This window comes from Phyllobates terribilis, unplaced genomic scaffold, assembly GCF_046119375.1.
Source record: "Phyllobates terribilis strain yellow unplaced genomic scaffold, ASM4611937v1 Scaffold_1__5_contigs__length_1240528914, whole genome shotgun sequence".
NCBI classification, from domain to species: domain Eukaryota; kingdom Metazoa; phylum Chordata; class Amphibia; order Anura; family Dendrobatidae; genus Phyllobates; species Phyllobates terribilis.
Window position 1 is genome coordinate 17,591,667 of NW_027362761.1, and position 23,731 is coordinate 17,615,397.

The following is a 23,731-nucleotide window of genomic DNA, read 5'->3' on the forward strand; positions in this document are numbered from 1 at the left end:
CATCTTTGGGGTCAGTTACAATATTCTTCATTTGCGCATTTTTTATATATTCTAGGACATGAAGAACACTAAAAAGAAACTGCATGTATAAAATGTAAATATATATATATATATATATATATATATATATATATATATATATATATATATATATATATATATATATATATATATATAGGAATGAAATATGCAGAAACCCCAATCCTTTTTACCATACTGGTACGAAACAAACAACACAGTGCTATCGATGGCTCTAAGAAGAAAAGGTCAACACTATTTGGTCCTAAAGAAAAAAAAGGAAATGGGATACAAATAATTCACTGTTGTGTTTTACTCTCCTCCCTAATAGGACGTTCTCTATATCTGCTTCACATAGACCACTAACCATCCCCCTATATTCACTGCCATGTTTCCTCTACTTTTTTAAGTTTAAGTACATAGGAAGTGGTTAATCGTCAGCGTAGAAACATTCCTTCTCTAGTTCTTAAGAGTTCCTTGGAAAGATGGGTTTCTCCAGCTGCTTGTGGTCATTCTCCATCCCCATGTTGCTCCTAGCTTTATGGGTCAGATCTCTAGCCACACAAGAGTATGATGGTATGTATGACTTTCAGTACTAGATGTCCAATGTCATCATGTTTTATTTGAGTGTTGTCATACATGATGTATGGGGCTTGATTCCTAGAAAAAAAAACATTTTGGCTACAAGATCATTCAGCTCATTAAATTGCTAATTAATCTTAAACATGACTGTGAAATCAGGTTTTGCGCCTGAAGAGAGGACATAATAGCTCCTTACATCATACAGAATTGTAGCTACACAACTGATGTTGGATGAGACAAAGAAACCTACACATATTGTAAAATGACATTATTAGCACAAGACATGAAGACGTATCCTAGGGCTTTTTGAACGACATTCTCTGTAGCTTCCAGTAAGGTCTATCAGTAGAGGAATAATCCAACATTTAAGACACAGCTGAGGGTGTTATGTGTGACTGCCGGATCCTGTGTCCACTTAAAAGAAAAAAAGAGAAAATTAGCCTGAGGAGTTATATATAAACTGCTGACTTGTTAGAGGTGTGCAAATAGCTGGAACAACTGTAGAAGTGGCACAGACATCAGCTGCTGCTTCTTCTTCTTAAATCACGCAAAGGTGCAGCCATTATGATTCGCATCACAGAAGAAGAAAAAGCAAGAAATAAATGGGCGCTGCTGAATCCAGACGGGATGCTTGGATACAGAATATTAGTTAAGTAGGGACAATTTAAACCAAAGACTGAAAAAGGCGCCAAAATGTATTTCTTCTTCTGTGGTACTAAAAGGCATGGTAACATGTTATATTCCAGTCACAAATTGCTATATCATTTATAGGCCAGGGGAGAATTTCATGCCCCCTCTCTTTCAAAATGTTCTACATTTGTTAAATCTCAATTATCGGGAAATTTTACATCTTAAGGCCACATTCACACGTTCAGTATTTGGTCAGTATTTTACCTCAGTATGTGTAAGCCAAAACCAGGAGTGGAACAGTCAGAGTAAAAGTATAATAGAAACACGTCACCAAATACAAAAAATTCAATAAATTCTGTAAAAACCAAATCAAGGCAGCAAAGATTGAGACAGAGAGACTCATTGCCAGAGAAAGTAAAAATAATCCCAAAATATTCTTTAAATAAATAGTAAAAAACTAAAAAAATGATAGTGTTGGTCCCCTTAAAAATAGTGGTAGAAGGCCTGCCATGTCCCCAATGATAATCCGCATGTGCTGTGCACATGCTGCAGAAATTTCCGCTGCGGATTATCATTGCGGAAAAAAACGCAGCACTACCAATTATTTTGCGGAAGCGCTGCGTTTTCGCCGCCATTGACTTGCATTGAATCACTTGGATTCCGCATCACTGGATCTGTACATGCGGAATCCATGCGTTTCAATGTGCGGATGGTACCCGGGTGTGGAGGACAGGAGACTCTCCTCCGGACCCGAGTACCATAGTACCTGTAAAAAAAAGAATAAAATAAAAAATAAATATTATATTTTCCTTCTGATGCCCCCCGGTGTCCTTGTCTTCACTTGCCGGCAGCTCGCGGTGGACTGAAGGTCCTGCGCTGACGTCATAGTCATGTGGCGGCAGGTCCTTCAGTGCAGTGTACCGTGAGCTGCTGGCAAGCCAGGACGGAGCGAATAAAGACTTGGTAGGCCATTAGAAGGTAAGTATAGATTTATTTTTTTATTTTATTCTTTAAGGTCACAGTATATAAATCCATGCCGTTTGCATAGATTTATATAGTGTGACCAAGTTGTCAAGCACTTTCCAAGTGATGCTAAAATCGCTTGGAAAGCGCTTGTCAACCCGCATGTGGAAATGCAAGTGAAGAACGCTTCACATCCGCATGTCCCTGGCAGGAAAAACCCATGTACAATCCGCATGTACAATCCACATGTACAATCCGCATGTACAATCCACATGTACAATCCGCACGGAGATGCAGAAACGCTCAGGAAAAATCCGGAGCATTTCTACATCGTGGGCACATATCCTTACTGTCACTTGCTTAACCAAGCAGGAAGTATGGCGGCGTCTAAAAATCACTAAAGTTGACAAATCCCCGGGCCCAGATGGGATACACCCGCGAGTACTGCAGAAATTAAGTAACGTCATAGATAGACCATTATTTTTAATCTTTAAAGATTCCATAATAACAGGGTCTGTACCACAGGACTGGCGTATAGCAAATGTGCCAATATTCAAAAAGGGGACAAAAACCGAACTTGGAAATTATAGGCCAGTAAGCTTAACCTCTACTGTGGGTAAAATCCTGGAGGGTTTCCTAAGAGATGCTATACTGCACTGTGTGCAGAATTATTAGGCAAGTTGTATTTTAGAGGATTATTTTTATTATTGATCAACAACTATGTTCTCAATCAACCGAAAAGACTCATAAATATCCAAGCTTAATATTTTTGGAAGTTGGAGTGGGCTTTTTTTAGATTTGGCTATCTTAGGAGGATATCTGTTTGTGCAGGTAACTATTACTGTGCAGAATTATTAGGCAACTTAATAAAAACCAAATATAATCCCATCTCACTTGTTTATTTTCACCAGGTAAACCAATATCAGTGCACAAAATTTAGAAATAAACATTTCTGACACGCAAAAACAAAAACCAAAAAAATTCGTGATCAATATAGCCACCTTTCTTTATGATGACACTCAACAGCCTTCCATCCATAGATTCTGTCAGTTGCTTGATCTTTTTTCGATCAACATTGCGTGCAGCAGCCACCACAGCCTCCCAGACACTGTTCTGAGAGGTGTACTGTTTTCCCTCCATGTAGATCTCACATTTTATGATGGACCACAGGTTTTCTATGGGGTTCAGATCAGGTGAACAAGGGGGCCATGTCATTATTTTTTCTTCTTTTAGACCTTTACTGGCCAGCCACGCTGTGGAGTAGTTGGATGCATGTGATGGAGCATTGTCCTGCATGAAAATCATGTTTTTCTTGAACGATACCGACTTCTTCCTGTACCACTGCTTGAAGAAGTTGTCTTCCAGAAACTGGCAGTAGGTCTGGGAGTCGAGCTTCACTCCATCCTCAACCCGAAAAGGTCCCACAAGTTCATCTTTGATGATACCAGCCCATACCAGTACCCCACCTCCACCTTGCTGGCGTCTGAGTCGGAGTGGAGCTCTCTGCCCTTTACTGATCCAGCCTCTGGCCCATCCATCTGGCCCATCAAGAGTCACTCTCATTTCATCAGTCCATAAAACCTTTGAAAAATCAGTCTTAAGATATTTCTTGGTCCATTCTTGACGTTTTATCTTATGTTTCTTGTTCAAGGGTGGTCGTTTTTCAGCCTTCCTTACCTTGGCCATGTCCCTGAGTATCGCACACCTTGTGCTTTTTGATGCTCCAGTAACATTGCAGCTCTGAAATATGGCAAAACCGGTGGCGAATGGCATCTTGGCAGCTTCACGCTTGATTTTCCTCAATTCATGGGCAGTTATTTTGGCCAACACACTTCTTGCAACGCTGTTGGCTATTTGCCATGAAGTGCTTGATTGTTCGGTGATCACGCTTCAAAAGTTTGGAAATTCCAAGACTGCTGCATCCCTCTGCAAGACATCTCACAATTTTGGACTTTTCAGAGCCCGTCAAATCTCTCTTCTGACCCATTTTGCCAAAGGAAAGGAAGTTGCCTAATAATTAAACACACCTTATATCGGGTGTTGATGTCATTAGTCAACACCCCTCCTCATTACAGAGATGCACATCACCAGATTTACTTAATTGGTAGTTGGCGCTCAAGCCTATGCAGCTTGGAGTAGGACAACATGTATAAAAAGTATCATGTGATCAAAATACTCATTTGCCTAATAATTCGGCACACAGTGTAGAGTATCTGAAGAAGAATAACCTCATGACCCAATATCAACATGGGTTTATAAGGGACCGTTCCTGTCAAACTAATCAGATCAGTTTTTATGAGGAGGCAAGTTCCGGACTGGACCAAGGAAATGCAGTGGATGTTGTGTATATGGACTTTTCAAAAGCTTTTGATACGGTTCCACACAAAAGGTTGATACATAAAATGAGAACAATCGGGATAGGGGGAAATATATGTAAGTGGGTTAAGAACTGGCTCAGTGATAGGAAATAAAGGGTGATTGTCAGTTAACAGTGGGGTACCACAAGGGTCAGTATTGGGCCCCCTTCTTTTTAACATATTTATTAATGAACTTGTAGGGGGAATACTGAGTAATATTTCAATATTTGCAGATGACACTAAACTCTGCAGGGTAATCAATACAGAGGACGACAATTTTATATTACAGGAGGGTCTATGTAAACTAGAAGCTTGGGCTGATAAATGGCAAATGAGCTTTAATGGGGATAAATGTAAGGAAATGCACTTGGGCTGAGGAAATAATGTATAATTATATGCTTAATTGTAAAACACTGGGCAAAACTGTCACTGAAAAAGACCTGGGTGTATTGGTGGACGACAAGCTCACGTTTGGCGGCCAGTGTCAGGCAGCTGCTGCAAAGGCAAATAAAATAATGGGATGCATTAACCACTTTTCCGCCGAGGGTGGTTTGCACATTACAAATCTGACCACTGTCACTTTATGAGGTAATACCTCTGGAACGCTTCAACGGATCCCGCTGATTCTGAGATTTTTTTTGTGATATATTGTACTTCATGATTGTGGTAAAATTTCTTCGATATCACTTGCATTTATTTGTGAAAAAATCGGAAATTTAGCAAAAATGTAAAAAATTTCGCAATTTTCAAAATTTGAATTTTTATGCCCTTAAATCAGAGAGATATATCACACAAAATAGTTAATAAATAACATTTCCCACATTTACTTTACATCAGCACAATTTTGGAATCAAATTTTTTTTATTAGGGAGCTATAAGGGTTAAAAGTTGATCAGCGATTTCTCATTTTTACAACAAAATTTGCAAAACCATTTTTTAGGGACCACATCACATTTGAAGTGACTTTGAGGGGCCTTTATGACAGAAAATACCCAAAAGTGACACCATTCTAAAAACTGCACCCCTCAAGGTGCTCAAAACCACATTCAAGAACTTTATTAACCCTTTAGGTGCTTCACATTTAACTTTTTTCACAAAAATGTTACTTTAGATCTACATTTTTTTATTTTTGCAGGGGTAACAGGAAAAAATGGACCCCAAAATTTGTTGTGCAATTTCCCCTGAGCACGCAGATACCCCATACGTGGGGAAAAAACACTGTTTGGGCGCACTGCAGGGCTCAGAAGGGACGGAGCGCCATTTGACTTTTTGAATGTAAAATTTGCTTGAATAATTAGCGGATGCCATGTTGCGTTTGGAGAGCCCCTGATGTGCCTAAACAGTGGAACCCCCCCACAAGTAACACCATTTTGGAAACTAGACCCCTCAGGGAACTTGTCTAGATGTTTGGTGAGCACCTTGAACCCCCAGGTGCTTCACAGAAGTTTATAACATGAAGCCGTGAAAATAAAATTTTAACATTTTTCCCACAAAAATGTTTTTCAGCCCCCCAGTTTTGCATTTTCATAAGGCTAACAGGAGAAATTACACCATGCAATTTGTTGTGCAATCTCTCCTGAGTAAGCCGATACCCCATATATGGGGGAAAACCACTGTTTGGGCGCACGGCAGGGTTCGGAAGGGAAGGAGCGCCATTTGACTTTTTGAATGTAAAATTTGCTTGCATAATTAGTGGATGTGCCCCTGATGTGCCCAAACAGTATAAAACCCCCACAAGTGACACATTTTGGAAACTAGACCTCTCAGGAAAATTATCTAGATGTGTGGTGAGCACCCTTAACCCCCAGGTGCTTCACAGAAGTTTATAACATGGAGCCGTAAAAATATAAAAATCAAACTTTTTCCACAAAAATGATTTTTAGCCCCAAATTTTTTATTTTCACAAGGGTAAGAGGAGAAAATGAAACCTAAAAGCTGTTGTGCAATTTCTTCTGAGTACGCCAATAGCCCACATGTGGGGAAAATACACTGTTTGGGTTCACGTCAGGGTTCAGAAGAGAAGGAGCACTGTGTGACTTTTTTAACTGAAAATTGGCTGGAATCAAGAGTGGACGCCATGTCGCATTTCGGGAGCCTATGATGTGCCTAAAAAGTGGAACCCCCCCCCACAATTGACTAGACCGCTCAAAGATTTTATCAAGGGGCATAGTGTACATTTTGAACCCAGAGGTACGACAGAATTTGATAACATTAGGTCATCATATTGAATAAGTTGTCGTTAGTCTTGAGTGCAAGTGCTCGCTACTTGAGTTTGCATCAAGTACTCGGGTAGGCACCATGTATCTCGGGTGCTCTAGTGACATGCTCGAGTCCGTGCCCCACATGTTTCATGTTAGACACCCAAAAAAAAAACATCCGGGGATCGCTCTTGCATGGCAGGCGATCCCAGCAACGTTTTTTTTGTCCGCAAAACATATGGGGCAGAGACTCGAGCATGTCACTCAAATACCCACGATACTCAGTGCATACCCGAGCACCCGATGCAAACTCAAGTAAAGAGCACTTGCGCTCAACACTAGTCGCCATATCGTCATCATTTTTTTTTCTTTAGAAAAAATCCCAACCCTAACCCCAACCCTAGCCCAACCCTAACCCTAGTCCAAGTCTAACCCTAACCCAACCCTAACCCCTAGCCCACCCCTAACCCTAGCCCAACCCTAAAACTAGCCCAACCCTAACCCCAACCCTAATGCAACCCTAACTCTAGCACAACCCTAACCCTAGAGTTTATTTTTTTACACCGTTCCTCGTGTGGTATAAGTGATTAGACGACTTTATTCTTTGAATCAGTGCGATTACAGAGATACCAGAATAATATCGGGTTTTTATGACTGACAGCTGTCACACACTAAAAGACGCCTTTTTTTTGCAAAGACTAGTTTTTGCATCGCCATATTTTGAGAGCTATAATTTTTCCATATTTTGGCCGACAGAGTCATATGACAGCTTGTTTTTTGCGGGACAAGCTGACGTTTTTATTGGTACCATTTTCGGGCATGTGACATTTTTTGATCGCTTTCTATTCAGATTTTTGGGTGGCAGAATAAACAAAAACCAGCAATTCCGGAATAGTTTTTATGGGGGGCTTTTTATGCCGCTCCACGTGTGGTAAAATTAATAAGGCAGCTTTATTCTTCAGGTCAGTACGTTTACAGCGGTAATTTCGATCGCAGCATTGCGGGGGTTAATGTGCAGGGAGCAGTTTCTACTGATCTTTTTACTCTGAGGCCAGACACGGGGACAAGGGGGCATCTTCTACGTCTGGAGGAAAGAAGGTTTAATCATAATCACAGACGGGGATTCTTTACTGTAAGAGCAGTGAGACTATGGAACTCTCTGCCGCATGATGTTGTAATGAGTGATTCACTACTAAAATTTAAGAAGGGCAAAGATGCCTTTCTCGAAAAGTATAATATTACAGGTTATATGTACTAGATTCCTTGATAGGGCGTTGATCCAGGGAACTAGTCTGATTGCAGTATGTGGAGTCAGGAAGGAATTTTTTTCCCCAATGTGGAGCTTCGTGTTTGCCACATGTTTTTTTTTTGCCTTCCTCTGGATCAACATGTTAGGAATGGGTTGAACTAGATGGACTTAGTCTTCCTTCAGCCTTAAACACTATGTATGTTACCACTTCTGTATTTATCACCCTCTCCTGGTTTTGGCTTACAAATATGGATGTGAAATACTGACTAAATATTGCCGTGTGAACATGGCCATAACGTATGAGCTTGATGCTGCTGCGATACAATTCAAGATAATACACACATATATCTCATTTGTACTGGAGATTATATGATATACAGCTGAAATAACTATTTTGTGCAATCAGAAGATTAGAAGTCACGCAGTAGTCCAATGAACTAAAGGAGTTGTCCCAAACCAAAGGTGATTTTCATATTATATGTCTAGCTAATTCAACAATCTAACCACTTTTATAATATACTTCACTTACAAATTCCTTATCGTTCCCTCTGTATTCTAACTTCCTGTCTGATTTTTTTTATTTCTTTTTACTTCCGATGACATTTAATTTTAGTATCCCAGAATGCACTGCAAATTCTCAAGTGGGATGTATCCAGGGGGCTGGCGCTCTGATGCTGCTGTCACCAACCTGAAATGAAGCGTCATCAGTGACATCTGTCTCAGGGCTTGGGCTAGTCCCTACTTTACTGGGCACATGTTGGTTGTCAATTCTGACACCTGCTCAGCATGCGCCCACAATGCTATATCCCTTTGAATGGGCACTGACATTCCGCACCTTCGTCGATCCTAAGTAGAAGTGATGAGCTAGTAAGAGAGTACACACTGAGTGCACACTGAAAAGGAGAGAACGCAGCAAGCAGGAATATCAGAGACCAGACCAGCCCCCAAAACAGACGTCACTGATGACGCCCCATTTAAGGACGGTGACATCCATTTCAGCCACTTTGTCACTTATCCAAACAATAATGTATTAAATCGCTCCTAAGCTAGCCTCAATACAACAAAATGCCCCATGCCAGTAATTGTGCTTCCTTCTTTTGGATATGTCCTGCTTACATGCTCTGAGATCTCTGTGCCTTTCCCCTGGTCTAACAACACTACTGCAAACAATACATTTTTCTTTATCATACTCCATTACCTCCACAAGTTCAGTTTTCAATTTTTGGCCATCTGCAACCCAACCACAAATCTTTAGCAAGCCATCTAACATGTCTTTGGTGTCTGGACACCAGATATGTGATAACTGTCCGTCTCTGCATTAGCAACTGCACACATTTGGATGGGGTGAGGGAAAAGAGGTTTGTGTATTGAAAAGTGCTATGAATTGATGGAACTACAAAGTTAGCAGTGAAAATGCCCCCATACTCATTAAAGTTTTCCAAATGTGTTATTTTCAAGAAAAGTAGCCTACCATCTGATGTCTATTGTTGCCCTATGACTCTCAACCTATGTTGGGGGAGATAAGGATTGGGTTTAATGGCCTTCATACACAAGAGATTTGTCAGCCAAACCCACAGATACCATCTAACCACCAGGGTCTTCTCACCAGGGTAGCCAACTTGACCTTTTTTTTTCTGCACAGCTTATCAAAAATCATGGACAGACAATATTTTATGGACACTTTGGAAAACCATAATAAATCATTATGATTAACAGTGATCCGTGTCTACAGCCCATAATTGTGATATGAAGACATCCGCTGCATTCACTGTAAAATGATGATAATTGCAGTCATAATGATCTGTATACGTTTTTTTCAGTCTCAAAAAAAAAATGGACACCTTAAATTTTTTTATGAACAGGGCAAAAACGTGCCTTATTTTCATGGACTGCCTTGGAATTTCCGGACGGTTGGCAACCTTGCTTCTCAGATCATCTCAGAACGGAGAGAAGGATCAAGCAGTTTCAATTTAAAAGTCCAATACTTTTATTTCATTGCGACATAAGAAGCGGACAGAGGTGTCTGGCAGTGAATGACTTTGCTCTCCCCATAGAGAACACATGAACGAGTGTTTAAGGGGAAGCTAGAAGATAGAGCTATCAGTTGACATCTATCATAGGTGTATAGGCACCTTTTTTTTTCTTTTAAAGGCCCAGTCCTTTTTTTCATCCTGGGACTCCTAGAGGTGCCTGGCAGCAACTTTCTCTCCGCATTAAATACATATGAAAGATAGGGTAAACGTTCCTGTGTATGATGCAGTTGGAAGATATAGTTGTCAGTTATCTCATGTGCTATACCAGCTCTACCTGTAGCTATCTCATGTGTTATACCAGCTATAGGCTACACAACTTTGGTGGGATGACATGCCACTATATGACAACATGACATAGTATCATGCATACTATGCCATCTTCAAGTCCTAGCTTTTGGGCCATCTATACATTGTACTGTCCATTAATTAATATATAGCAATATAGTAAATAAACATGGTGAAATTTACTTCCAAGAATATCATTTCAAGAGTTGTTCTGGAAACTAACAGTTTGTCTCAATTTTATTACAGATGATTCTGATGAAGCAATTATTTTTTCTGATGAAACAAGTACATCTGAATCGATATCATGTCAACAACTAAGGTCCTTCAGAGGAGTATTGAATAACACATTCTTGCAAATTTCCGCATCATCGAAAGATCACCTGAAAAGTTCCATTACGGTTGTGCTCATACCTTCTGTCTACACTGTTATATTTCTGGTGGGTCTTCCAGCCAATGGTCTTGCACTGTGGGTTTTAGCAACCAAAGTCAAAAAGATGACATCCACAGTGTTCCTTATGAATCTGGCAGTGGCAGACCTCTTGCTCATCCTGGTTCTTCCCTTTAAGATATTTTACTATTATTTGGGAAACAATTGGATTTTTGGTGAGCTGATGTGCAGGGCTGTGACAAGCTTCTTTTATGGGAACATGTATTGCTCAGCCTTGTTGCTCATGAGTATCAGTGTTGACCGTTACCTTGCCGTGGTGCATCCTTTTTTCTCCAGAACATTCAGAAGCAGGATATTTGCTATCTGTATATGTTCTACATGCTGGCTAATTGCCATGCTATCTACCATTCCTCTGTCCACCATGCAGCAATCCTACCGACTTCTAAACACAGAACTCACATTGTGTCATGATGCTCTTCCGAAGCAAGAACCAGCAGAGTATCTATTTTATTATTTCATGTCGGTCATTGTCTTGTGCTTTATTTTACCATTGGTAATTATTGTATTTAGTTACATTGCTGTAATTCGAGAACTGATACTAAGTGGAGAGAAATACACCTATGCTGTAAAGCTAAGTGCATTGGTGCTGTTCATAGTCATCATCTTCTTGACCCCAAGCAATGTGGTTCTTTTGATGCATTACTCAGAGCACTGTCTTCAAAGACACGGAGACCTTTATGCAATCTATATGGTGTGCTTGACTTTGAGCACCTTAAACAGTTGTGTTGATCCTTTTGTGTACTACTACGCTTCTGAAGAATTTCGAGACAAAGTGAGGAACCAGTTTAGGAAAAAATCTGCAATATCCATAACTTCAGTAAAAACCTCTAAAGAGACTCTGCCTCCAAGTTACCCCAAATTTCGGTCTCAAACAGCTCTATGACATTTCTCTAAGCAAATAAAAAACTTTTTGACAATAGCCAAAAATTACACAATGATTTAAGCTGAACGCTCTGAGCCCTAGTGCTGTTCCTTGTATAAAACATTTACGGTATGTTCTTGTATAAAACAGGAGAAGAACAGAATGTTCATTGATCAGATAAGCTTAGTGTTCCTGAGATCAATGGCAGTACATTTTTTAAAAACTACTTGTCACATTGCTTTTGTGTTCCAATATTTTTACAAGAATTTCATTAAAAAAAAAGGAAAAATTGAGACAGAGAAAAATTGTCCTTATGAAGTAGCTTTTCTTGAGCATACGCTGAGCATAGTCACATAGTAAGTATGAAGAAAGCCTTGTGAGTATGACCTCCCAAAATATCAGACTGTCAGCTGAACTAACTGAATTCAACTGGATCTGCCAATAGTCAGCATGTAGATATTGCATATACTGTAATTCAATAGTGACCCTCCGGCAATAGAAAACATCTGATCAGTGCATAAATCAGGAGCTCTCTCCCTTAATCCAGAATACCATAAATAAAGGCAGCAGGTCACATTTTTACATTTGCTTTTTTCTATAGAATTTCTATTTGCATGTACAACCAGGGCAGCTCTAGGTTTTTGTGGACCCCGGGTGAAAGAGCCTCAGTGGTCCCCTTTAACACATACCACGATTCATGATGCACAGATCTGGCAGAGGTAATATAGGTATAATTCAATGCCAGAGATTTCACTTTACATTACATGAGCGATATCTATTGTAAATTATACAATAGCTCAGAGACCAGCGAATCCTCGCAGCGCACAGTGCAGACCGGACAATATAGTCCTCCATACAGTATAATGGCACCACTAAGTCCTCCATACAGTATTATTGGCACCACATAGTCCTCTATACAGTATAATGGGCACCACATAGTCCTCCATACAGTATAATGGGCACCACATAGTCCTCCATACAGTATTATGGGTACCACTAAGTCCTCTATACAGCATAATGGGCACCACACAGTCCTCCATACAGAATAATGGGCCCCACATAGTCCTCCATACAGTATTATGGGCACAACATAGTCCTCCTTACAGTATTATGGGCACCACTAAGTCCTCTATACAGTATAATGGGCACCACACAGTCCTCCATACAGCATTATGGGCCCCATATACTGCTCCATACAGAATAATGGGCCCCACATAGTCCTCCATACAGTATTATGGGTACCACATAGTCCTCCTTACAGTATTATGGGCTCCACATAGTCCTCCATACAGTATAATGGGCCCCACATAGTACTCCATACAGCATAATGGGCACCACATAATCCTCCATACAGTATAATGGGCACCACATAGTCCTCCATACAGTGTAATGGGCACCACATAGTCCTCCATACAGTATTATGGGCACCACATAGTCCTCCTTACAGTATTATGGGCACCACAAAGTCCTCTATACAGTATAATGGGCACCACACAGTCCTCCATACAGTATAATGGGCACCACATAGTCCTCCATACGGTATAATGGGCACCACATAGTCCTCCATACAGTATTATGGGCACCACTAAGTCCTCTATACAGTATAATGGGCACCACACAGTCCTCCATACAGTATAATGGGCACCACATAGTCCTCCATACAGTATTATGGGCACCGCATAGTCCTCCATACAGTATTATGGACACCGCATAGTCCTCCATATAGTATTATGGGTACCACATAGTTCTCCATACAGTATTATAAGCCTCATATATTGCTCTATACAGTATTTGGGCCCCATATAGTGCTCCATACAGTATAATGGACCCCATGTATTGCTTCATTCCGTATGAGCCCAATATATTGCTTTATACAGTATAATGGGTGCCATATAATGCTCCATACAGAATAATGGACCCCATATAATGCTCCAAACAGTATAACGGGCCCCATCTAATGTCCCATACAGAATAATCGGCCCCATATAGTGCTCCACACAGTATAATGGGCCCCATATAATGCTCCATGCAGAATAATGGGCCCCATATAATGCTCCATACATAAAAAAGAAATAATCAAATACTTACCTCTCCCTGTTCCTCCGCTGCTCCGGTGTCCTCAGCGTCTTCTGACTCTCTGCACTGCTATGCACAGAGGGCATGCTGAAGTGACGTCATTGCACCCTCTGCGCTGAGACATCATAGATAGTCAGAAGATGCTGAGGAGATCTGAGCAGCGGAGGAACAGGGAAAAGTAAGTGTTTCAAACAGTTTAAAGTACGATGTGGAGGAGGCCTGTTGCCAGTGCCCGCGCTGGCAGTGGGCTCCCTTGGCTTACAGGCCCCATAGCGTGCCAGTGTCCCCGACGGCGAGTGGGCCCCGTTTGCTCAGAGCCCCGGCACTTGCCTGGGTGCACAGGGTGGTGACGCTGGCCCTGTGTACAACAGTAAAAAGTTCTTATGATTAGTGTTGAGCGAATTTGTTCGGCATTTCAAATTCGGGTTCGTGTTCGGGGCTCCGGCTTTTTCGCGCCAAAAAAATCGCCTTTGCCCAAGAACATCCCTGATTTGCCACGCTGTCATGAATGTTATCTGCGTGACAGCGTGGCAAATCAGGGATGTTCATGGGCGGAGCCGATTTTTTGGCGCGAAAAAGCCGGAGCCCCGAACGCAAACCTGAATTTGAAATGCCGAACAAATTCACTCAACACTACTTATGATATATAAAACACTTGTCACCATAGTCGTCCAGCTTGACTGATGTTACAGCTTGTGATATTGTCATCATCCTAACTTAGAGGAGATGTTTCAACATGCAGAGACATGGTGTGTGCAGACCCTTAAAGGGAAATCTGTCACCAGGTTTTTGCTAACCCATCTGAGAACAGCATGATGTAGGGACAGAGAACCTGATTCCAGTAATGTAAAACTCACTGCACTGCATGTTGTCTTTTTGATAAAATCAATGTTTTATGTGCTGCAGATCTACCAGTTCTCTGAATGCTGAGCTCTGTAAAACCCTGCCCCCACCACTGATTGACAGCTTTCTGCCCATATACAGTGTGGTGGGGGTGGGGTTATATAGCGCTTATGAATATGGAGGACTACATGGCAGCAGGTTTACTAGTCCTCTTATTATAATCTCAGTGACTTTATAAAAACTGCAGCAAGCTGCCTAGTAAGTGATACATTGCTGGAATCAGGATCTCAGGCTCTACATTACACTGCTCTCAGATTAGGTGGCAAAAACCTGGTGACAGATTCCCTTTAATCCACCCTTGCAAGAAATGGTGTCACTTCTCCATGTTTGGAGAACGGCAAGATCACCTCCTTGAACATTGATCACGTTGGGTGACAAAGGTGATGATTGTTTGATTTACCGTTTTGCACTTTGTTAGATTGTATAAGAAAATGAAAATTAAAAGAAGAGCATTTAATAGCTAGAAGTGGACTTGTTGCATTTATTTATTTATTGATATTTCATGCAAATATCCAACTTTACAGAGCTCCTTCATCGTCGATTCATGGGTTTTCACCCTCTTTCCTAAAGGCAGCTAGCTTCCAAGGGTTATTTTAACGTTCTTTAATGAAATTGAAGATTACGTGAAAGCAGAGAAGAAACATAGCAAAGAATTTGTAAACAATTTATTGTCATTTACGAAAAGATGTACGTGTGAGGGCGCCAAGCAACGCTGCACTTATCAAATACAAAATAAATCCATTTAATACACAGGTCTACCATGGACAAACAGTAGAAGCTTACACTAACACCTTGCATTAGACCCGCTACTTACAGGTCACTTAGTAACACTAAAAATACAACTCAGTGTATACTTAAAAACAAAAGAGTAGCCAAAGGTTAATGCCTTTTTCTTGCCTAGTCCCTAAAACATCTTCAAAGTCTTAAACAAATACACCCACTTTGGCAAGAATGATAAAAAAAAACAGTTTTTAACATATAATTTATATACATGTATTAAGAAGGACAGTAAAATTATATATAATTTAACATACTATTTTATACATTAAGTTATCTGTTGGAAGTAGGGTAGCATATTAAAATTAGCAGTCATTCATGTTCCTAAGAGTCTCCCATCACTTGCCTAGACTGGCATTACATCTTCAAGGAATAAACTCCCAAGGGTGTATTTAAGGCTGTGTTCACACTTGAACAGGGTTTCAGGTTATAACACAATCAGAACCTATTGCTGGATTCAATTACAATTGGACTTGGCAGGTTCTACTGTATGGTGGCATTTGTTGTTTTGAAGGTAAAAATTGTATGCACTTATGCAGCACTTATTCTTTTGTCGCCTCTGCCAGGACTGCCAAGCAACGCTCCGAATGGTAGTGTGAATAAAGCCTAAGACTTATGTAAGTTTACCTGGTCTTTGTAGATGAGGGACAGTATACTAAGACATTAGCGGAAACAAAACACATCAGACCCGTGACCCCAATGATAATTGGTTAAGTGCCCCAAACAAGTCACTAGAAATAACCCCAAATAATCATTCCTACTATATTCTTTTGAATGAATCATTATCGTTGTCAGCGGCTGTGTAGCACATAAACATGACCAAACATGGTTCGCTGTACAAGACAGCACCTTCTACCGCTTGCATCCTTAAAGGCTGGCTGGACCCCTGAATGGTGATTGTTTAGTGTTACGATGTAAGGCTGGTTGGACCCCTGAATGGTGATTGTTTAGTGTTACGATGTAAGGCTGGCTGGACCCCTGAATGGTGATTGTTTAGTGTTACGATGTAAGGCTGGCTGGACCCCTGAATGGTGATTGTTTAGTGTTACGATGTAAGGCTGGCTGGACCCCTGAATGGTGATTGTTTAGTGTTACGATGTAAGGCTGGCTGGACCCCTGAATGGTGATTGTTTAGTGTTACGATGTAAGGCTGGCTGGACCCCTGAATGGTGATTGTTTAGTGTTACGATGTAAGGCTGGCTGGACCCCTGAATGGTGATTGTTTAGTGTTAAGATGTAAAGCTGGCTGGACCCCTGAATGGTGATTGTTTAGTGTTACGATGTAAGGCTGGCTGGACCCCTGAATGGTGATTGTTTAGTGTTACGATGTAAGGCTGGCTGGACCCCTGAATGGTGATTGTTTAGTGTTACGATGTAAGGCTGGCTGGACCCCTGAATGGTGATTGTTTAGTGTTACGATGTAAGGCTGGCTGGACCCCTGAATGGTGATTGTTTAGTGTTACGATGTAAGGCTGGCTAGACCCCTGAATGGTGATTGTTTAGTGTTAAGATGTAAGGCTGGCTGGACCCCTGAATGGTGATTGTTTAGTGTTACGATGTAAGGCTGGCTGGACCCCTGAATGGTGATTGTTTAGTGTTACGATGTAAGGCTGGCTGGACCCCTGAATTGTGATTGTTTAGTGTTACGATGTAAGCCTGGCTGGACCCCTGAATGGTGATTGTTTAGTGTTACGATGTAAGGCTGGCTGGACCCCTGAATGGTGATTGTTCAGTGTTACGATGTAAGGCTGGCTGGACCCCTGAATGGTGATTGTTTAGTGTTACGATGTAAGGCTGGCTGCACCCCTGAATGGTGATTGTTCAGTGTTACGATGTAAGGCTGGCTGGACCCCTGAATGGTGATTGTTTAGTGTTACGATGTAAGGCTGGCTGCACCCCTGAATGGTGATTGTTTAGTGTTACGATGTAAGGCTGGCTGCACCCCTGAATGGTGATTGTTTAGTGTTACGATGTAAGGCTGGCTGCACCCCTGAATGGTGATTGTTTAGTGTTACGATGTAAGGCTGGCTGGACCCCTGAATGGTGATTGTTCAGTGTTACGATGTAAGGCTGGCTGGACCCCTGAATGGTGATTGTTCAGTGTTACGATGTAAGGCTGGCTGGACCCCTGAATTGTGATCGTTTAGTGTTACGATGTAAGGCTGGCTGGACCCCTGAATGGTGATTGTTTAGTGTTACGATGTAAGGCTGGCTGGACCCCTGAATGGTGATTGTTTAGTGTTACGATGTAAGGCTGGCTGCACCCCTGAATGGTGATTGTTTAGTGTTACGATGTAAGGCTGGCTGGACCCCTGAATGGTGATTGTTCAGTGTCACGATGTAAGGCTGGCTGGACCCCTGAATGGTGATTGTTCAGTGTTACGATGTAAGGCTGGCTGGACCCCTGAATGGTGATTGTTTAGTGTTACGATGTAAGGCTGGCTGGACCCCTGAATTGTGATCGTTTAGTGTTACGATGTAAGGCTGGCTGGACCCCTGAATGGTGATTGTTTAGTGTTATGATGTTACAATGCATCGAAAGCAGAAAAATGAACCTTTGTAAATAGTCTTAAATAGCAATAATTCTATCATTTTGAGATTATAATTCTACCTCTCATTCGAGTTCTGATCTAGCAATGATGTATTCACCCTTTGCATCTGAACCCTACATATTGCGAATCAGCAGACGTAGGAGAGGGGGCATATATAGCCACGGCATTGATTTGCCTATCTCCTGTATACACAAAATGGCAGGATATTTAAAGATTACTTGCCACCGAATGTGTATATAGAAACAAAGGTCTGTAAACAGCTCACCACACCCTCTGTCAATGAGGGGTAAGACTGAGGACTGAGGGAGTCCGAAAAGGGTCAGCGGTTTACATGTGTTTGTGGTGATTAGCAATGCTGCAAGAAGAGAAATACAGAATGGAGGGTTTTTAATAGAAGAAACAGAGAGATGGCACTTTTTAATTTTGCATTTGCAGCAGAAAGAATAACCAATAGCATCTATGTGCATCTAGGCCACAATATTAACTGTTAGACATGGAATGTATATTAAAATGTAGTGTCTATAAAAAGTGTTCACACTCTTTGGGCTTGTTCATTTAATAAGTAACAATATTATGTAATATTATTAAATCCCAATGGATCTACTTAGACAATATTGATGCTTATAAACAGAAATAGACGATAGAGCGTATAATACAGGTAATAACATAGAGAGAAATACTGAAGACAAAGCTGCTGAACAGAGGAAGTCTGGAGAAACTGTAACTTGGAAAAGATTTAGAGTTTTCAACAAGATAACTGCGAAAATTAAGCCAAAACTACAGGAAAGTGTTTTCAGGGGCAACATGTCCAAACCATACACTGAAATTGTGTGGCAGGGCATAAAGCACAGTAATCTCATGGAGCCTGTATGGGAGACTGAAGCATAGTAATGGCAAAGTAGAGATCTGTTTTTATCTTACATAATCAGTCTGTTTAGTTGACCTCCATCAAACATTTTTGATTAAAGGGTTTATAAAAAAAAAAGTGACTTTTTACGAAAAACATCTCCAGTACTGTATATGGTTCTGCTGTTAAGTGCTGAACACAGCGCATTTTTAAGACTGCCGCCATTCAAATTTTTTTTCCTAATTCTAGACAATTTCTTTAATTTAATTAATGCTATTACACAATACAAGATGATAGAGGGGGTGAGGATAGATTTTATAGGAACTGTATGTCATTTCATTATAATGTTGGCACTGGAGAAGAAGTAACCTTCCTCATTTTTAGTCAAACAAGAGAATAACTAAATGATGTAGGAACATTTTAACACATAAAATATATTGCATCTCTAAATACTCTTCAGCCTGGATAACCCCATTGTTTTGTAAAGCAGTTTTATTATTTTTCTTATGGAAACCTGGGAATAGGTCCACAAACCAAGACACGCAGAAGGCTTCCTCCCATTCGGTTCTTTTTCATCTTATGGATAACATTACACATCAAAATGCAAAGCACAAACTGCCCGATATGCCAGGAATCGTGATGCTATAGATCTGTACAGATGCATATCATCCACTCATGGTTTTCATATACATAAAAAAATAAGAACTTAAACCAATATACAAAAGCAACGAAGACTGTGACAAGAAGAAAACCAAGGTTTGCCTAAAGACAGGGTTAGAAGTGTCTTGTCTCAGCGAGTGACTTGATTTCCTCTTGCAGTTCATGCAGACAGTGGTCCCGATGAAGCTCTGATGTGGTCGCTGGAACATGTTACAACTTAGATAGGAAGCTTATAAAGCTACATTATTTGAATATGATGGCGTTAGTGGAGTCAGCAGAGGTCTGCTTTTATCTCAAATGGTAAGAGGAGGGTTCTTGGTTTTTGGCAGGGGAAAATTTCATGCCGCCTCTCCTTCAAAATGTTCTACATTTGTTAAATCTCAATTATAGGGAAACTTTACATTTTAAGGCCATGTTCACACGTTCAGTATTTGGTCAGTATATTACCTCAGTATCTGTAAGCCAAAACCAGGAGTGGAACAATCAGAGGAAAAGTATAATAGAAACTGGTCACCACTTCTGTATTGATCACCCACTCCTGGTTTTGGCTTACAAATACTGATGTAAAATACTGACCAAATACTGAATGTGGTCTTAAAGAAACAAATAGAAAATAAAACGTATACTAGGCTGGTTAAGGGAAAAAAGATATAGAATACCAAATAAGTTTTATAACCAGCGGGAAACTCCTGATACCAAGAATTTTACAAACAGAAGCAGCCCTCCATCGATCAAGATTTTCTTCAGACCTTCAGATTCTAAATTTAAAAAAAAAAAAGTTGACATGAAAACTAAGCAAGTTGTAGAAAACTAGGTAGCACAATGTCTTAGATAGAATGTGCAGTTTGATGTAAGTGTTTTAAAGAAGATTCCAATGGAAATGTATTGCTTCTATAAGAGACTATTACTAGATTTGAAGCTGTGGAGTAGTGGACTGGATTATTTTGGACCTGCCATTACCATTCTGTTATGGATGATGTATCCACTCTGCCTGTGTCCTCGGCCAAGTCAGAAACTGTTGTGAGCTCCACGGTAAAGTCCATGCCATCTTCAGTGTCAGCAGCATATGGATCTGTATCATACTCATATGAATAATAGGAGTCTTCTGGCTGGTGAATAGGAATTTCTTCTTCTATGTGAATAAAATGTATAGTTAGGTATCTGATTATTGCTATTTAGTCTGCTTTCTAGTTCTTCTAATTCAGATAACTAATTGTGTTCCAGAACTGAAATTAGGTACCGTTCACATTGCATTGATGATGTACAGTACAGACCACCTTCTCATTTAAAGATTTTTCTGTATTTTCATGACTATGAAAATTGTACATTCACACTGAAGGCATCAAAACTATGAATTAACACATGTGGAATTATATACTTAAAAAAAAGCGTGAAACAACTGAAAATATGTCTGATATATAGGTTCTTCAAAGTAGCCACCTTTTGCTTTGATGACTGCTTTGCACACTCTTGGCATTCTCTTGATGAGCTTCAAGAGGTAGTCACCAGAAATGGTTTTCACTTCACAGGTGTGCCCTGTCAGGTTTAATAAGTGGGATTTATTGCCTTATAAATGGGGTTGGGACTATCAGTTGTGTTGTGCAGAAGTCTGGTGGATACACAGCTGATAGTCCTACTGAATAGACTGTTAGAATTTGTATTATGGCAAGAAAAAAGGAGCTAAGTAAAGAAAAACGAGTGGCCATCATTACTTTAAGAAATGAAGGTCAGTCAGTCCAAAAAATTGGGAAAACTTTGAAAGTGTCCCCAAGTGCAGTTCCAAAAACCATCAAGCGCTACAAAGAAACTGGCTCACATGAGGACCGCCCCAGGAAAGGAAGACCAAGAGTCAACTCGGCTTCTGAGGATAAGTTTATCCGAGTCACCAGCCTCAGAAATCGCAAGTTAACAGCAGCTCAGATTAGAGACCAGGTTAGTGCCACACAGAGTTCTAGCAGCAGACACAGCTCTACAACAACTGTTAAGAGGAGACTTTGTGCAGCAGGCCTTCATGGTAAAATAGAGGCTAGGAAACCACTGCTAAGGACAGGCAACAAGCAGAAGAGACTTATTTGGGCTAAAGAACACAAGGAATGGACATTAGACCAGTGGATATCTGTGCTTTGGTCTGATGAGTCCAAATTTGAGATCTTTGGTTCCAACCATCGTGTCTTTGTGCGACGCAGACAAGGTGAACAGATGGATTCTACATGCCTGGTTCCCACCGTGAAGCGTGGAGGAGGAGGTGGGATGGTGTGGGGGTGCTTTGCTGGTGACACTGTTTGGGATTTATTCAAAATTGAAGGCATACTGAACCAGCATGGCTACCACAGCATCTTGCAGTGGCATGCTATTCCATCCGGTTTGCGTTTAGTTGGACCATCATTTATTTTTCAACAGGACAATGACCCCCAAACACACCTCCAGGCTGTGTAAGGGCTATTTGACCAAGAAGGAGAGTGATGGGGTGCTACGCCAGATGACCTGGCCTCCACAGTCACCAGACCTGAACCCAATCGAGATGGTTTGGGGTGAGCTGGATCGCAGAGTGAAGGCAAAAGAGCCAACAAGTGCTAAGCATCTCTGGGAACTCCTTCAAGATTGTTGGAAGACCATTTCCGGTGACTACCTCTTGAAGCTCATCAAGAGAATGCCAAGAGTGTGCAAAGCAGTCATCAAAGCAAAAGGTGGCTACTTTGAAGAACCTAGAATATAAGACATATTTCCAGTTGTTTCACACTTTTTTGCTAAGTATATAATTCCACATGTGTTAATTCATAGTTTTGATGCCTTCTGTGTGAGGCTATGCGGATTTTACATGCGGTTTTCCCGCCAGGTAGAAGCGTTTGTGAGGCGTCTTTGCAGTGTCTTTGCATGCATTTCCGCATGCGGGTTATCAAGCACTTCTCCAAGTGATTTAAGCATCACTTGGAAAAGTGCTTGACAGCTTGTTCACACTATATAAATCCATGCAACCGGCATGGATTTATATAGTTTGACCAAGTAATAGTTAAAAAAAAAGAATCAGAATGGTAAAAAATAAAAAAATAAAGTTTATACTCACCTTCTGATGCATTCTCTGCCCCGTCCAGAGTGTTGAGCTGCTCACGCTGTTGTATGCAGGACCTGTGGTGATGTCATTGAGTCATGTGATGGGTCACATGACTCATGACATGGCAGGTCCTTCACACAGCAGCGCGACGGCGGGAAAACATCAGAAGATAAGTATAAACTTTATTTTATTCTTTTTTTTACAGGTTCTTTGGTACCCAGGTCTGGATGAGAGTCTCCTCTCCTCCAGACTTGGGTACCATCCGCACACTGATTCCGCATGCGGAAACGCAAAATTAATGAACATGCTGCGGATTCTTGACTGCAGCATATACGCTGCGGAAAAATCTGCAGCATGGGCATTGACATTGCGGAATGCCATTGGGGACCATGGGGTGCGGATATACATGCGTTTTACAAGCGTTTACGCTGCGGAAATTCCGCAGCATATACGCTTGTAATACGCAACGTGGGCACGCAGCCTGAATGTACAATTTTCATAGTCAAGAAAATACAGAAAAATCTTTAAATGAGGTGTGTTCAAACTTTTGGTCTGTACTGTACCTTTTATATATGCTATGTGTACTGTATGTTAAATTGCCAAATTAATATTTACTAGAAGCGCAAATTTCCATATCAAGCCAAACCTGTCATAAGAGTGTCCTTGTGGCATATGCTTGGTTGAGTAATACTCTTGTAGTCAATATCAGACATACAGGCAACAGTATTCCTATACAGTTACATCTATAATATAAGGCGGGATGTGTGTTTCTGTCCGAAGCCTCGATAGACTGCGCATGCGTGATGCGCAGTCTGGCTCCAGAGAGAAGCACGCATCCAGCCGTTACAGGTAAGAGGAGGTGTATGGCGCCGGAGATCGCAGTATGCGTAGACACTGAACACATACCGCGATCTCTGGCGCCATACTTACCTGACCGGGAGGAGCGTTGCCGCGGCGCCTCTCTTCGCTGGAGACCAGGGGCGGAGTGAAGGCGTCTGACCGGCGCGTGCGCATTGCACTATCTGGCGCCATTTTACTGAAGACACATTTACAGTGTGTCTTCAGCAAAATGGCGCCGGACAGCGCGGTGCTCCGGCGCCACACTCCTCCCCCGGCCTCCGGCAGAAGAGGACGCAGCAGCGCTGGAGTACAGAGAAGAAAGGTGAGTATAACTGTTTATTTTTTTTGTATGTGTGTACAGTGTGAAAGGGATGAGGGGGCCACACATAACAGGATTGT

General features: G+C 41.2%; 2 protein-coding genes across 2 annotated transcripts in view; one reads left to right on the forward strand and one right to left on the reverse strand.

Moving 5' to 3' along the window:
- Positions 1-371: 371 nt before the first annotated feature.
- F2RL3 (F2R like thrombin or trypsin receptor 3) lies at positions 372-12,840 on the forward strand. Its single transcript, XM_073651315.1, has 2 exons — positions 372-594; positions 10,562-12,840. The coding sequence occupies exons 1-2, from the start codon at positions 504-506 to the stop codon at positions 11,644-11,646; spliced, it is 1,176 nt and encodes a 391-aa protein (XP_073507416.1). The 5' UTR covers positions 372-503; the 3' UTR covers positions 11,647-12,840.
- A 4,404-nt stretch (positions 12,841-17,244) lies between these two features.
- Positions 17,245-23,731, reverse strand: part of CPAMD8 (C3 and PZP like alpha-2-macroglobulin domain containing 8) — a 265,715-nt gene continuing 259,228 nt past the window's right edge. Inside the window, exons 42-43 of the mRNA XM_073656527.1 lie at positions 20,401-20,572; positions 17,245-20,198 (exon numbers count right to left, since the gene is read on the reverse strand). Of these exons, the coding sequence (XP_073512628.1) occupies position 20,198; positions 20,401-20,572 (173 nt within the window). The 3' untranslated portion in view covers positions 17,245-20,197. The remainder of the gene's footprint in view (positions 20,199-20,400; positions 20,573-23,731) is intronic.